Here is a 15,176-nt window from a genome sequence, read left to right on the forward strand (position 1 = left end):
CTCCCCTCCAACCTCTCTCCCCTCCAACCCCTCTCTCCCGCCAATCCCTCTCCCCCTCCAACCCCTCTCCCCCTCCAACCTCTCTCCCCTCCAACCCCTCTCTTCCTCCAATCCCTCTCCCCTCCAACCCCTCTCCCTCCAATCCTTCCCCCTCCAAACCCTCTCCCGCCAATCCCTCTCCCCCTCCAACCCCTCTCCCCCTCCAAAACCTCTCCCCCTCCAACCCCTCTCCCCCTCGAATCCCTCTCCCCCTCCAACCCCTCTCCCTCCAATCCCGCTCCCCCTCCAACCCCTCTCCCCCTCCAACCTCTCTCCCCTCAACCCCTCTCTTCCTCCAATCCCTCTCCCCCTCCAACCCCTCTCCCTCCAACCCCTCTCCCCCTCCAACCCTCTCCCACTCCAATCCCTCTCCCCTCCATCCTATTGGTTTTTATAAACCACCCTCGATTCAGCACAATCGCGATTGGTCATTCTACCTGACCCATTCTCTTGTATTTGCCTACACTGGCTGGGGGACCTCTGGGTGTGCCCTGGCACACACGGGCAAGACAGCCTCTTACCCATCCAACGTAGGCAACAGATGAAGGCCGGGCTTGTGCATCGATGATTAACCCTGGGACAAGGCTTCACGTAACCGGAGCTCAGAGCTCCCTCCGATGTGGGGGCAACTAGTGCATGGACCCCAATTCGTAATATAAACCCCTGCCCCCTCATTCTGCTTGGTGTTGCAAGTGGCTGAGTATCGATGTCACCTTCTCCCTCAGTATCCGGCCAACGTTCTCCACAGACATTGACCTCGATGAGTTGACAATCAATCTCCTGATCAATGCAATGTCAGATTTACAGAAAACAAACAACCTTTGCCCATCAGGTGTTACCAAGCAATAAAACATTTTATGCTTCGAGTACTTTAGAACTGTGGATAAGGGTGTGTACAGATATCTATTTATACACAGTGTTTACAAATATTTAGGAAGTTCATCCCACGTGAGAGTGACAATCACCCATCTCCCAAACTTAGCCGAAACCCTCACAAACTCGCCATGTTCAGCAGCAGGAACTGTTTATGGGGAAGCAGTTTAGTTTGAGAGAGCAGGACGGGTGATGTTTCTTGGCGCCTGATAGTTGAGTTTGGCTCCTGATTCTGACGATGCTTTGATTTCAGGAGACACACAGGGAGAGACACTCAGGGAGAGACACTCAGGGAGAGACACACAGGGAGAGACACTCAGGGAGAGATACACAGGGAGAGACACACAGGGAGAGACACACAGGGAGAGACACACAGGGAGAGACACTCAGGGAGAGATACACAGGGAGAGACACACAGGGAGAGACACTCAGGGAGTGACACACAGGGAGAGACACACAGGGAGAGAAACTCAGGGAGAGACACTCAGGGAGAGACACTCAGGGAGAGACACTCAGGGAGAGACACACAGGGAGAGACACACAGGGAGAGACACTCAGGGAGAGATACACAGGGAGAGACACATAGGGAGAGACACTCAGGGAGTGACACACAGGGAGAGACACACAGGGAGAGAAACTCAGGGAGAGACACTCAGGGAGAGACACACAGTGAGAGAGACTCAGGGAGAGACACTCAGGGAGAGACACACAGGGAGAGACACTCGGGGAGAGACACTCAGGGAGTGACACTCAGGGAGAGACACACAGGGAGAGACACTCAGGGAGAGACACACAGGGAGAGACACTCAGGGAGAGACACGCAGGGAGAGACACACAGGGAGAGAAACTCAGGGAGAGACACTCAGGGAGAGACACTCAGGGAGAGACACTCAGGGAGAGACACACATGGAGAGACACACAGGGAGAGACACACAGGGAGAGACACTCAGGGAGAGAGACACAGGGAGAGACACTCAGGGAGAGACACACAGGGAGAGAAACTCAGGGAGAGACACTCAGGGAGAGACACTCAGGGAGAGACACCCAGTGAGAGACACTCAGGGAGTGACACACAGGGAGAGAAACTCAGGGAGAGACACTCAGGGAGAGACACTCAGGGAGAGACACACAGGGAGAGACACACAGGGAGAGACACTCAGGGAGAGAGACACAGGGAGAGACACACAGGGAGAGACACACAGGGAGAGACACTCAGGGAGAGACACACAGGGAGAGGCACTCAGGGAGAGACACACAGGGAGAGACACTCAGGGAGAGACACACAGGGAGAGACACACAGGGAGAGACACTCAGGGAGAGACACTCAGGGAGAGACACACACAGGGAGAGACACTCAGGGAGAGACACTCAGGGAGAGACACACAGGGAGAGACACTCAGTGAGAGACACTCAGGGAGAGGCACACAGGGAGAGACACACAGGGAGAGACACACGGAGAGATACTCAGGGAGAGACACACAGGGATGGGATGGGGACAGAGACACAGGGAGGGGATGGGGACACAGAGACACAGGGAGGGGATGGGGACACAGACACCGGGTGGGGATGGTGATAGACACAGGGAGGGGATGGGGGCACAGACACAGGGAGGGGATGGGGACAGAGACAGGGAGGGGATGGGGACAGAGACACAGGGAGGGGATGGGGGACACAGACACAGGAAGGAGATGGGGACACAGACACAGGGAGGGGGTGGGGACACAGACACAGGGAGGGGATGGAGACAGACACAGGGAGGGGATGGGGACAGACACAGGGAGGGGATGGGGACACAGACACAGGGAGGGGATGGGGACAGACACAGGGAGGGGATGGGGACACAGACACAGGGAGGGGATGGGGACAGAGACACAGGGAGGGGATGGGGACAGACACAGAGAGGGGATGGGGACACAGACACAGGGAGGGGATGGGGACAGACACAGACAGGGGATGGGGACAGACACAGAGAGGGGATGGGGACAGACACAGGGAGGGGATGGGGACAGAGACACAGGGAGTGGATGGGGACAGACACAGGGAGTGGATGGGAACACAGACACAGGGAGGGGATGGGGACACAGACACCGGTGGGGATGGTGATAGACACAGGGAGGGGATGGGGGCACAGACACAGGGAGGGGATGGGGACAGAGACAGGGAGGGGATGGGGACAGAGACACAGTGAGGGGATGGGGGGACACACACACAGGAAGGAGATGGGGACACAGACACAGGGAGGGGATGGGGACAGAAACACAGGGAGGGGATGGGGACAGACACAATGAGGGGATGGGGACAGACACAGGGAGGGGATGGGGACACAGACACAGGGAGGGGATGGGGACAGACACAGGGAGGGGATGGGGACACAGACACAGGGAGGGGATGGGGACAGAGACACAGGGAGGGGATGGGGACAGACACAGAGAGGGGATGGGGACACAGACACAGGGAGGGGATGGGGACAGACACAGACAGGGGATGGGGACAGAGACACAGGGAGGGGATGGGGACAGACACAGGGAGGGGATGGGGACACAGACACAGGGAGGGGATGGGGACAGACACAGGGAGGGGATGGGGACACAGACACAGAGAGGGGATGGGGACAGACACAGGGAGGGGATGGGGACAGACACAGCGAGGGGATGGGGACAGACACAGGGAGGGGATGGGGACAGACACAGGGAGGGGATGGGGACAGACACAGGGAGGGGATGGGGACAGAGACACAGAGAGGGGATGGGGACACAGACACAGGGAGGGGATGGGGACAGAGACACAGGGAGGGGATGGGGACAGACACAGGGAGGGGATGGGGACAGACACAGGGAGGGGATGGGGACAGAAACACAGGGAGGGGATGGGGACAGACACAGGAGGGGATGGGGACAGACGCAGGGAGGGGATGGGGACAGAGACACAGGGAGGGGATGGGGACAGACACAGGGAGGGGATGGGGACAGACACAGGGAGGGGATGGGGACAGACACAGGGAGGGGATGGGGACAGAAACACAGGGAGGGGATGGGGACAGACACAGGGAGGGGATGGGGACAGAAACACAGGGAGGGGATGGGGACAGACACAGGGAGGGGATGGGGACAGAGATACAGGGAGGGGATGGGGACAGACACAGGGAGGGGATGGGGACAGACACAGGGAGGGGATGGGGACAGAGACACAGGGAGGGGATGGGGACAGACACAGGGAGGGGATGGGGACAGACACAGGGAGGGGATGGGGACAGAGACACAGGGAGGGGATGGGGACAGACACAGGGAGGGGATGGGGACAGAGACACAGGGAGGGGATGGGGACAGACACAGGGAGGGGATGGGGACAGACACAGGGAGGGGATGGGGACAGAGACACAGGGAGGGGATGGGGACAGACACAGGGAGGGGATGGGGACAGAGACACAGGGAGGGGATGGGGACAGACACAGGGAGGGGATGGGGACAGAGACACAGGGAGGGGATGGGGACAGACACAGGGAGGGGATGGGGACAGACACAGGGAGGGGATGGGGACAGAGACACAGGGAGGGGATGGGGACAGACACAGACAGGGGATGGGGACAGACACAGACAGGGGATGGGGACAGACACAGCGAGGGTATGGGGACAGAGACACAGAGAGGGGATGGGGACACAGACACAGGGAGGGGATGGGGACAGAGACACTGGGAGGGGATGGGGACACAGACACAGAGAGGGGATGGGGACAGACACAGACAGGGGATGGGGACAGACACAGCGAGGGGATGGGGACAGAGACACAGAGAGGGGATGGGGACACAGACACAGGGAGGGGATGGGGACAGAGACACTGGGAGGGGATGGGGACACAGACACAGGGAGGGGATGGGGACAGACACAGGGAGGGGATGGGGACAGAGACACAGGGAGGGGATGGGGACAGACACAGGGAGGGGATGGGGACAGACACAGGGAGGGGATGGGGACAGAAACACAGGGAGGGGATGGGGACAGACACAGGGAGGGGATGGGGACAGACACAGGGAGGGGATGGGGACAGAGACACAGGGAGGGGATGGGGACAGACACAGGGAGGGGATGGGGACAGACACAGGGAGGGGATGGGGACAGAAACACAGGGAGGGGATGGGGACAGACACAGGAGGGGATGGGGACAGACGCAGGGAGGGGATGGGGACACAGACGCAGGGAGGGGATGGGGACAGAAACAGGGAGGGGATGGGGACAGAGACACAGGGAGGGGATGGGGACAGACACAGGGAGGGGATGGGGACAGAGACACAGGGAGGGGATGGGGACAGACACAGGGAGGGGATGGGGACAGACACAGGGAGGGGATGGGGACAGAGACACAGGGAGGGGATGGGGACAGACACAGGGAGGGGATGGGGACAGACACAGGGAGGGGATGGGGACAGGCACAGGGAGGGGATGGGGACACAGACACAGGGAGGGGATGGGGTCAGAGACACAGGGAGGGAATGGGGACAGACACAGGGAGGGGATGGGGACAGAGACACAGGGAGGGGATGGGGACAGAGACACAGGGAGGGGATGGGGACAGACACAGGGAGGGGATGGGGACAGAGACACAGGGAGGGGATGGGGACAGAGACACAGGGAGGGGGTGGGGATCAGAGACACAGGGAGGGGATGGGGACAGAGACACAGGGAGGGGATGGGGACAGAGACACAGGGAGGGGATGGGGACAGAGACACCGGGAGGGGATGGGGACAGACACAGGGAGGGGATGGGGACAGACACAGGGAGGGGATGGGGACAGACACAGGGAAGGGATGGGGACACAGACACAGGGAGGGGATGGGGACAGAGACACCGGGAGGGGATGGGGACAGACACAGGGAGGGGATGGGGACAGACACAGGGAGGGGATGGGGACAGACACAGGGAGGGGATGGGGACAGACACAGGGAAGGGATGGGGACACAGACACAGGGAGGGGATGGGGACAGAGACACAGGGAGGGGATGCGGACACAGACACAGGGACGGGATGGGGACAGACACAGAGAGTGGATGGGGACAGACACAGGGAGTGGATGGGGACAGGCACAGGGAGGGGATGGGGACAGACACAGGGAGGGGATGGGGACACAGACACAGGGACGGGATTGGGACAGACACAGGGAAGGGATGGGGACAGAGACACAGGGAGGGGATGGGGACAGACACAGGGAGGGGATGGGGACACAGACACAGGGACGGGATTGGGACACAGACACAGGGAGGGGATGGGGACAGACACAGGGAGCGGATGGGGACAGACACAGGGAGGGGATGGGGACAGACAAAGGGACGGGATGGGGACAGACACTGGGAGGGGATGGGGACAGACACAGGGAGGGGATGGGGACAGACACAGGGACGGGATTGGGACAGACACAGGGAGGGGATTGGGACAGACACAGGGAGGGGATGGGGACAGACACAGGGAGGGGATGGGGACAGACACAGGGACGGGATTGGGACAGACACAGGGAGGGGATTGGGACAGACACAGGGAGGGGATGGGGACAGACACAGGGAGGGGATGGGGACAGACACAGGGACGGGATTGGGACAGACACAGGGAGAGGATTGGGACAGACACAGGGAGGGGATGGGGACAGACACAGGGAGGGGATGGGGACAGACACAGGGAGGGGATGGGGACACAGACACAGGGAGGGAATGGGGACAGACACAGGGAGGGGATGGGGACAGACACAGGGAGGGGATGGGGACAGACACAGGGAGGGGATGGGGACAGAGACACAGGGAAGGGATGGGGACACAGACACAGGGAGGGGATGGGGACAGACACAGGGAGGGGATGGGGACACAGACACAGGGACGGGATTGGGACAGACACAGGGAAGGGATGGGGACAGAGACACAGGGAGGGGATGGGGACAGACACAGGGAGGGGATGGGGACACAGACACAGGGACGGGATTGGGACACAGACACAGGGAGGGGATGGGGACAGACACAGGGAGCGGATGGGGACAGACACAGGGAGGGGATGGGGACAGACACAGGGACGGGATGGGGACAGACACTGGGAGGGGATGGGGACAGACACAGGGAGGGGATGGGGACAGACACAGGGACGGGATTGGGACAGACACAGGGAGGGGATGGGGACAGACACAGGGAGGGGATGGGGACAGACACAGGAAGGGGATGGGGACAGACACAGGGACGGGATTGGGACAGACACAGGGAGGGGATGGGGACAGACACAGGGAAGGGATGGGGACAGACACAATGAGGGGATGGGGACAGACACAGGGAGGGGATGGGGACACAGACACAGGGAGGGGATGGGGACAGACACAGGGAGTGGATGGGGACAGACACAGGGAGGGGATGGGGACACAGACACAGGGAGTGGATGGGGACACAGACACAGGGAGGGGATGGGGACAGACACAGGGAGTGGATGGGGACAGACACAGGGAGGGGATGGGGACACAGACACAGGGAAGGGATGGGGACAGACACAGGGAGGGGATGGGGACAGACACAGGGAGGGGATGGGGACAGACACAGGGAGGGGATGGGGACACAGACACAGGGAGGGGATGGGGACACAGACATAGGGAGGGGATGGGGACACAGGGAACGGATGGGGACAGACACAGGGAGGGGATGGAGACAGGGCTGACACTACAATGTTCACATGTCAGCCACGGCCCAGAAGGTTACACTCATCCCTGAGTCACATGGTTGTGGTTTCAATTCCCAATCCACAGATTTGAGCTGAAGAATCTAGGCTGACTGTCCAGAGCAACACTGAGGGAGTGCTGCACTGTCAGAGGGTCAGTACTGAGGGAGTGCCGCACTGTCTGAGGGTCAGTACTGTGGGAGTGCCGCACTGTCTGAGGGTCAGTACTGTGGGAGTGCTGCACTGTCAGAGGGTCAGTACTGAGGGAGCGTTGCACTGTCAGAGGGTCAGTACTGAGGGAGTGCTGCACTGTCAGAGGGTCAGTACTGAGGGAGCGTTGCACTGTCAGAGGGTCAGTACTGAGGGAGTGCTGCACTGTCAGAGGGTCAGTACTGAGGGAGCGCTGCACTGTCAGAGAGTCAGTACTGAGGGAGCGCTGCACTGTCAGAGGTTCAGTACTGAGGGAGTGCTGCACTGTCAGAGGGTCAGTACTGAGGGAGTGCTGCACTGTCAGAGGGTCAGTACTGAGGGAGTGCCGCACTGTCAGAGGGTCAGTACTGAGGGAGTGCTGCACTGTCAGAGGGTCAGTACTGAGGGAGTGCCGCACTGTCAGAGGGTCAGTACTGAGGGAGTGCTGCACTGTCAGAGGGTTAGTACTGAGGGAGTGCCGCACTGTCAGAGGGTCAGTACTGAGGGAGTGCTGCACTGTCAGAGGGTCAGTACTGAGGGAGTGCCGCACTGTCAGAGGGTCAGTACTGAGGGAGTGCTGCACTGTCAGAGGGTCAGTACTGAGGGAGGGCTGCCCTGTCAGAGGGTCAGTACTGAGGGAGTGCCGCACTGTCAGAGGGTCAGTACTGAGGGAGTGCTGCACTGTCAGAGGGTCAGTACTGAGGGAGTGCTGCACTGTCAGAGGATCAGTACTGAGGGAGTGCTGCACTGTCAGAGGGTCAGTACTGAGGGAGTGCTGCACTGTCAGAGGGTCATTACTGAGGGAGTGCCGCACTGTCAGAGGGTCAGTACTGAGGGAGTGCCGCACTGTCAGAGAGTCAGTACTGAGGGAGTGCCGCACTGTCAGAGAGTCAGTACTGAGGAAGTGCTGCACTGTCAGAGAGTCAGTACTGAGGGAGTGCCGCACTGTCAGCGGGTCAGTACTGAGGAAGTGCTGCACTGTCAGAGAGTCAGTACTGAGGGAGTGCTGCACTGTCAGCGGGTCAGTACTGAGGGAGTGCTGCACTGTCAGAGGGTCAGTACTGAGGGTGTTGCACTGTCAGAGGGTCAGTACTGAGGGAGTGCTGCACTGTCAGAGTGTCAGTACTGAGGGAGTGCCGCACTGGCAGAGGGACAGTACTGAGGGAGTGCCGCACTGTCAGAGGGTCAGTACTGAGGGAGTGCCGCACTGTCAGAGGGTCAGTGCTGAGGGAGTGCCGCACTGTCAGAGTGTCAGTGCTGAGGGAGTGCCGCACTGTCAGAGGGTCAGTACTGAGGGAGTGCTGCACTGTCAGAGGGTCAGTACTGAGGGAGTGCTGCACTGTCAGAGGGTCAGTACTGAGGGAGTGCTACACTGTCAGAGGGTCAGTACTGAGGGAGTGCTGCACTGTCAGAGGGTCAGTGCTGAGGGAGTGGCGCACTGTCAGAGGGTCAGTACTGAGGGAGTGCCGCACTGTCAGAGGGTCAGTACTGAGGGAGTGCCGCACTGTCAGAGGGTCAGTACTGAGGGAGTGCTGCCCTGTCAGAGGGTCAGTACTGAGGGAGTGCTGCACTGTCAGAGGGTCAGTGCTGAGGGAGTGCCGCACTGTCAGAGTGTCAGTGCTGAGGGAGTGCCGCACTGTCAGAGGGTCAGTACTGAGGGAGTGCCGCACTGTCAGAGGGTCAGTACTGAGGGAGTGCCGCACTGTCAGAGGGTCAGTACTGAGGGAGTGCTGCACTGTCAGAGGGTCAGTACTGAGGGAGTGCCGCACTGTCAGAGGGTCAGTACTGAGGGAGTGCCGCACTGTCAGAGGGTCAGTACTGAGGGAGTGCTGCACTGTCAGAGGGTCAGTACTGAGGGAGTGCTGCACTGTCAGACGGTCAGTACTGAGGGAGTGCTGCACTGTCAGAGGGTCATTACTAAGGGAGTGTTGCACTGTCAGAGGGTCAGTACTGAGGGAGTGCTGCACTGTCAGAGTGCCAGTACTGAGGGAGTGCTGCACTGTCAGAGGGTCAGTACTGAGGGAGTGCTGCACTGTCAGAGGGTCATTACTGAGGGAGTGTTGCACTGTCAGAGGGTCAGTACTGAGGAAGTGCTGCACTGTCAGAGAGTCAGTACTGAGGGAGTGCTGCACTGTCAGCGGGTCAGTACTGAGGGAGTGCTGCACTGTCAGAGTGTCAGTACTGAGGGAGTGCCGCACTGGCAGAGGGACAGTACTGAGGGAGTGCCGCACTGTCAGAGGGTCAGTACTGAGGGAGTGCCGTACTGTCAGAGGGTCAGTACTGAGGGAGTGCCACACTGTCAGAGGGTCAGTACTGAGGGAGTGCTGCACTGTCAGAGGGTCAGTACTGAGGGAGTGCCGCACTGTCAGAGGGTCAGTACTGAGGGAGTGCCACACTGTCAGAGGGTCAGTACTGAGGGAGTGCTGCACTGTCAGAGGGTCATTACTGAGGGTGTTGCACTGTCAGAGGGTCAGTACTGAGGGAGTGCTGCACTGTCAGAGTGTCAGTACTGAGGGAGTGCCGCACTGGCAGAGGGACAGTACTGAGGGAGTGCCGCACTGTCAGAGGGTCAGTACTGAGGGAGTGCCGCACTGTCAGAGGGTCAGTACTGAGGGAGTGCCGCACTGTCAGAGGGTCAGTACTGAGGGAGTGCCGCACTGTCAGAGGGTCAGTACTGAGGGAGTGCCGCACTGTCAGAGGGTCAGTACTGAGGGAGTGCCACACTGTCAGAGGGTCAGTACTGAGGGAGTGCCGCACTGTCAGAGGGTCAGTACTGAGGGAGTGCTGCACTGTCAGAGGGTCAGTACTGAGGGAGTGCTGCACTGTCAGACGGTCAGTACTGAGGGAGTGCTGCACTGTCAGAGGGTCATTACTGAGGGAGTGTTGCACTGTCAGAGGGTCAGTACTGAGGGAGTGCTGCACTGTCAGAGTGTCAGTACTGAGGGAGTGCTGCACTGTCAGAGGGTCAGTACTGAGGGAGTGCTGCACTGTCAGAGGGTCATTACTGAGGGAGTGTTGCACTGTCAGAGGGTCAGTACTGAGGGAGTGCCGCACTGTCAGAGGGTCAATACTGAGGGAGTGCTGCACTTTCAGAGGGTCAGTACTGAGGGAGTGCCGCACTGTCAGAGGGTCAGTACTGAGGGAGTGCCGCACTGTCAGAGGGTCAATACTGAGGGAGTGCTGCACTGTCAGAGGGTCAGTACTGAGGGAGTGCTGCACTGTCAGAGGGTCATTACTGAGGGAGTGTTGCACTGTCAGAGGGTCAGTACTGAGGGAGTGCCGCACTGTCAGAGGGTCAGGACTGAGGGAGTGCTGCACTGTCAGAGGGTCAGTACTGAGGGAGTGCCGCACTGTCAGAGGGTCAGTACTGAGGGAGTGCTGCACTGTCAGAGGGTCAGTACTGAGGGAGTGCTGCACTGTCAGGAGGTCAGTACTGAGGGAGTGCCGCACTGTCAGGAGGCCAGTACTGAGGGAGTGCCGCACTGTCAGAGGGTCAGTACTGAGGGAGTGCCGCACTGTCAGGAGGTCAGTACTGAGTGAGTGCTGCACTGTCAGAGGGTCAGTACTGAGGGAGTGTTGCACTGTCAGGAGGTCAGTACTGAGGGAGTGCCGCACTGTCAGGAGGTCAGTACTGAGGGAGTGCCGCACTGTCAGAGGGTCAGTACTGACGGAGTGCCGTACTGTCAGAGGGTCAGTACTGAGGGAGTGCTGCACTGTCAGGAGGTCAGTACTGAGGGAGTGTGGCACTGTCAGAGGGTCAGTACTGAGGGAGTGCCGCACTGTCAGGAGGTCAGTACTGAGGGAGTGTGTCACTGTCAGAGGGTCAGTGCTGAGGGAGTGCCGCACTGTCAGAGGGTCAGTACTGAGGGAGTGCTGCACTGTCAGAAGGTCAGTACTGAGGGAGTGCCGCACTGTCAGAGGGTCAGTACTGAGGGAGTGCCGCACTGTCAGAGGGTCAGTACTGAGGGAGCGCCGCACTGTCAGAGGGTCAGTACTGAGGGAATGCCGCACTGTCAGAGGGTCAGTACTGAGGGAGTGCCGCACTGTCAGAGGGTCAGTACTGAGGGAGTGCTGCACTGTCAGAGGGTCAGTACTGAGGGAGTGCCGCACTGTCAGAGGGTCAGTACTGAGGGAGCGCTGCACTGTCAGAGGGTCAGTACTGAGGGAGTGCCGCACTGTCAGAGGGTCAATACTGAGGGAGTGCTGCACTGTCAGAGGGTCAGTACTGAGGGAGTGCCGCACTGTCAGAGGGTCAGTACTGAGGGAGTGCCGCACTGTCAGAGGGTCAATACTGAGGGAGTGCTGCACTGTCAGAGGGTCAGTACTGAGGGAGTGCTGCACTGTCAGAGGGTCATTACTGAGGGAGTGTTGCACTGTCAGAGGGTCAGTACTGAGGGAGTGCCGCACTGTCAGAGGGTCAGGACTGAGGGAGTGCTGCACTGTCAGAGGGTCAGTACTGAGGGAGTGCCGCACTGTCAGAGGGTCAGTACTGAGGGAGTGCTGCACTGTCAGAGGGTCAGTACTGAGGGAGTGCTGCACTGTCAGGAGGTCAGTACTGAGGGAGTGCCGCACTGTCAGGAGGCCAGTACTGAGGGAGTGCCGCACTGTCAGAGGGTCAGTACTGAGGGAGTGCCGCACTGTCAGGAGGTCAGGACTGAGGGAGTGCCGCACTGTCAGAGGGTCAGTACTGAGGGAGTGCCGCACTATCAGAGGGTCAGTACTGAGGGAGTGCCGCACTGTCTGAGGGTCAGTACTGAGGGAGTGCTGCACTGTCAGGAGGTCAGTACTGAGGGAGTGCCGCACTGTCAGAGGGTCAGTACTGAGGGAGTGCTGCACTGTCAGAGGGTCAGTACTGAGGGAGTGCTGCACTGTCAGACGGTCAGTACTGAGGGAGTGCTGCACTGTCAGAGGGTCATTACTAAGGGAGTGTTGCACTGTCAGAGGGTCAGTACTGAGGGAGTGCTGCACTGTCAGAGTGCCAGTACTGAGGGAGTGCTGCACTGTCAGAGGGTCAGTACTGAGGGAGTGCTGCACTGTCAGAGGGTCATTACTGAGGGAGTGTTGCACTGTCAGAGGGTCAGTACTGAGGAAGTGCTGCACTGTCAGAGAGTCAGTACTGAGGGAGTGCTGCACTGTCAGCGGGTCAGTACTGAGGGAGTGCTGCACTGTCAGAGTGTCAGTACTGAGGGAGTGCCGCACTGGCAGAGGGACAGTACTGAGGGAGTGCCGCACTGTCAGAGGGTCAGTACTGAGGGAGTGCCGTACTGTCAGAGGGTCAGTACTGAGGGAGTGCCACACTGTCAGAGGGTCAGTACTGAGGGAGTGCTGCACTGTCAGAGGGTCAGTACTGAGGGAGTGCCGCACTGTCAGAGGGTCAGTACTGAGGGAGTGCCACACTGTCAGAGGGTCAGTACTGAGGGAGTGCTGCACTGTCAGAGGGTCATTACTGAGGGTGTTGCACTGTCAGAGGGTCAGTACTGAGGGAGTGCTGCACTGTCAGAGTGTCAGTACTGAGGGAGTGCCGCACTGGCAGAGGGACAGTACTGAGGGAGTGCCGCACTGTCAGAGGGTCAGTACTGAGGGAGTGCCGCACTGTCAGAGGGTCAGTACTGAGGGAGTGCCGCACTGTCAGAGGGTCAGTACTGAGGGAGTGCCGCACTGTCAGAGGGTCAGTACTGAGGGAGTGCCGCACTGTCAGAGGGTCAGTACTGAGGGAGTGCCACACTGTCAGAGGGTCAGTACTGAGGGAGTGCCGCACTGTCAGAGGGTCAGTACTGAGGGAGTGCTGCACTGTCAGAGGGTCAGTACTGAGGGAGTGCTGCACTGTCAGACGGTCAGTACTGAGGGAGTGCTGCACTGTCAGAGGGTCATTACTGAGGGAGTGTTGCACTGTCAGAGGGTCAGTACTGAGGGAGTGCTGCACTGTCAGAGTGTCAGTACTGAGGGAGTGCTGCACTGTCAGAGGGTCAGTACTGAGGGAGTGCTGCACTGTCAGAGGGTCATTACTGAGGGAGTGTTGCACTGTCAGAGGGTCAGTACTGAGGGAGTGCCGCACTGTCAGAGGGTCAATACTGAGGGAGTGCTGCACTTTCAGAGGGTCAGTACTGAGGGAGTGCCGCACTGTCAGAGGGTCAGTACTGAGGGAGTGCCGCACTGTCAGAGGGTCAATACTGAGGGAGTGCTGCACTGTCAGAGGGTCAGTACTGAGGGAGTGCTGCACTGTCAGAGGGTCATTACTGAGGGAGTGTTGCACTGTCAGAGGGTCAGTACTGAGGGAGTGCCGCACTGTCAGAGGGTCAGGACTGAGGGAGTGCTGCACTGTCAGAGGGTCAGTACTGAGGGAGTGCCGCACTGTCAGAGGGTCAGTACTGAGGGAGTGCTGCACTGTCAGAGGGTCAGTACTGAGGGAGTGCTGCACTGTCAGGAGGTCAGTACTGAGGGAGTGCCGCACTGTCAGGAGGCCAGTACTGAGGGAGTGCCGCACTGTCAGAGGGTCAGTACTGAGGGAGTGCCGCACTGTCAGGAGGTCAGTACTGAGTGAGTGCTGCACTGTCAGAGGGTCAGTACTGAGGGAGTGTTGCACTGTCAGGAGGTCAGTACTGAGGGAGTGCCGCACTGTCAGGAGGTCAGTACTGAGGGAGTGCCGCACTGTCAGAGGGTCAGTACTGACGGAGTGCCGTACTGTCAGAGGGTCAGTACTGAGGGAGTGCTGCACTGTCAGGAGGTCAGTACTGAGGGAGTGTGGCACTGTCAGAGGGTCAGTACTGAGGGAGTGCCGCACTGTCAGGAGGTCAGTACTGAGGGAGTGTGTCACTGTCAGAGGGTCAGTGCTGAGGGAGTGCCGCACTGTCAGAGGGTCAGTACTGAGGGAGTGCTGCACTGTCAGAAGGTCAGTACTGAGGGAGTGCCGCACTGTCAGAGGGTCAGTACTGAGGGAGTGCCGCACTGTCAGAGGGTCAGTACTGAGGGAGCGCCGCACTGTCAGAGGGTCAGTACTGAGGGAATGCCGCACTGTCAGAGGGTCAGTACTGAGGGAGTGCCGCACTGTCAGAGGGTCAGTACTGAGGGAGTGCTGCACTGTCAGAGGGTCAGTACTGAGGGAGTGCCGCACTGTCAGAGGGTCAGTACTGAGGGAGCGCTGCACTGTCAGAGGGTCAGTACTGAGGGAGTGCCGCACTGTCAGAGGGTCAATACTGAGGGAGTGCTGCACTGTCAGAGGGTCAGTACTGAGGGAGTGCCGCACTGTCAGAGGGTCAGTACTGAGGGAGTGCCGCACTGTCAGAGGGTCAATACTGAGGGAGTGCTGCACTGTCAGAGGGTCAGTACTGAGGGAGTGCTGCACTGTCAGAGGGTCATTACTGAGGGAGTGTTGCACTGTCAGAGGGTCAGTACTGAGGGAG

The 15,176-nt window shown here is 59.5% G+C and overlaps 1 protein-coding gene across 1 annotated transcript in view; it reads right to left on the reverse strand.

Moving 5' to 3' along the window:
• Positions 1-710: 710 nt before the first annotated feature.
• The window catches only part of LOC140387129 (proton-coupled folate transporter-like), a 69,836-nt gene continuing 55,370 nt past the window's right edge, over positions 711-15,176 (reverse strand). The window contains exon 4 of the mRNA XM_072470140.1: positions 711-916. Coding sequence (XP_072326241.1) covers positions 711-916 — 206 coding nt within the window. The remainder of the gene's footprint in view (positions 917-15,176) is intronic.

This window comes from Scyliorhinus torazame, chromosome 12, assembly GCF_047496885.1.
Source record: "Scyliorhinus torazame isolate Kashiwa2021f chromosome 12, sScyTor2.1, whole genome shotgun sequence".
NCBI classification, from domain to species: domain Eukaryota; kingdom Metazoa; phylum Chordata; class Chondrichthyes; order Carcharhiniformes; family Scyliorhinidae; genus Scyliorhinus; species Scyliorhinus torazame.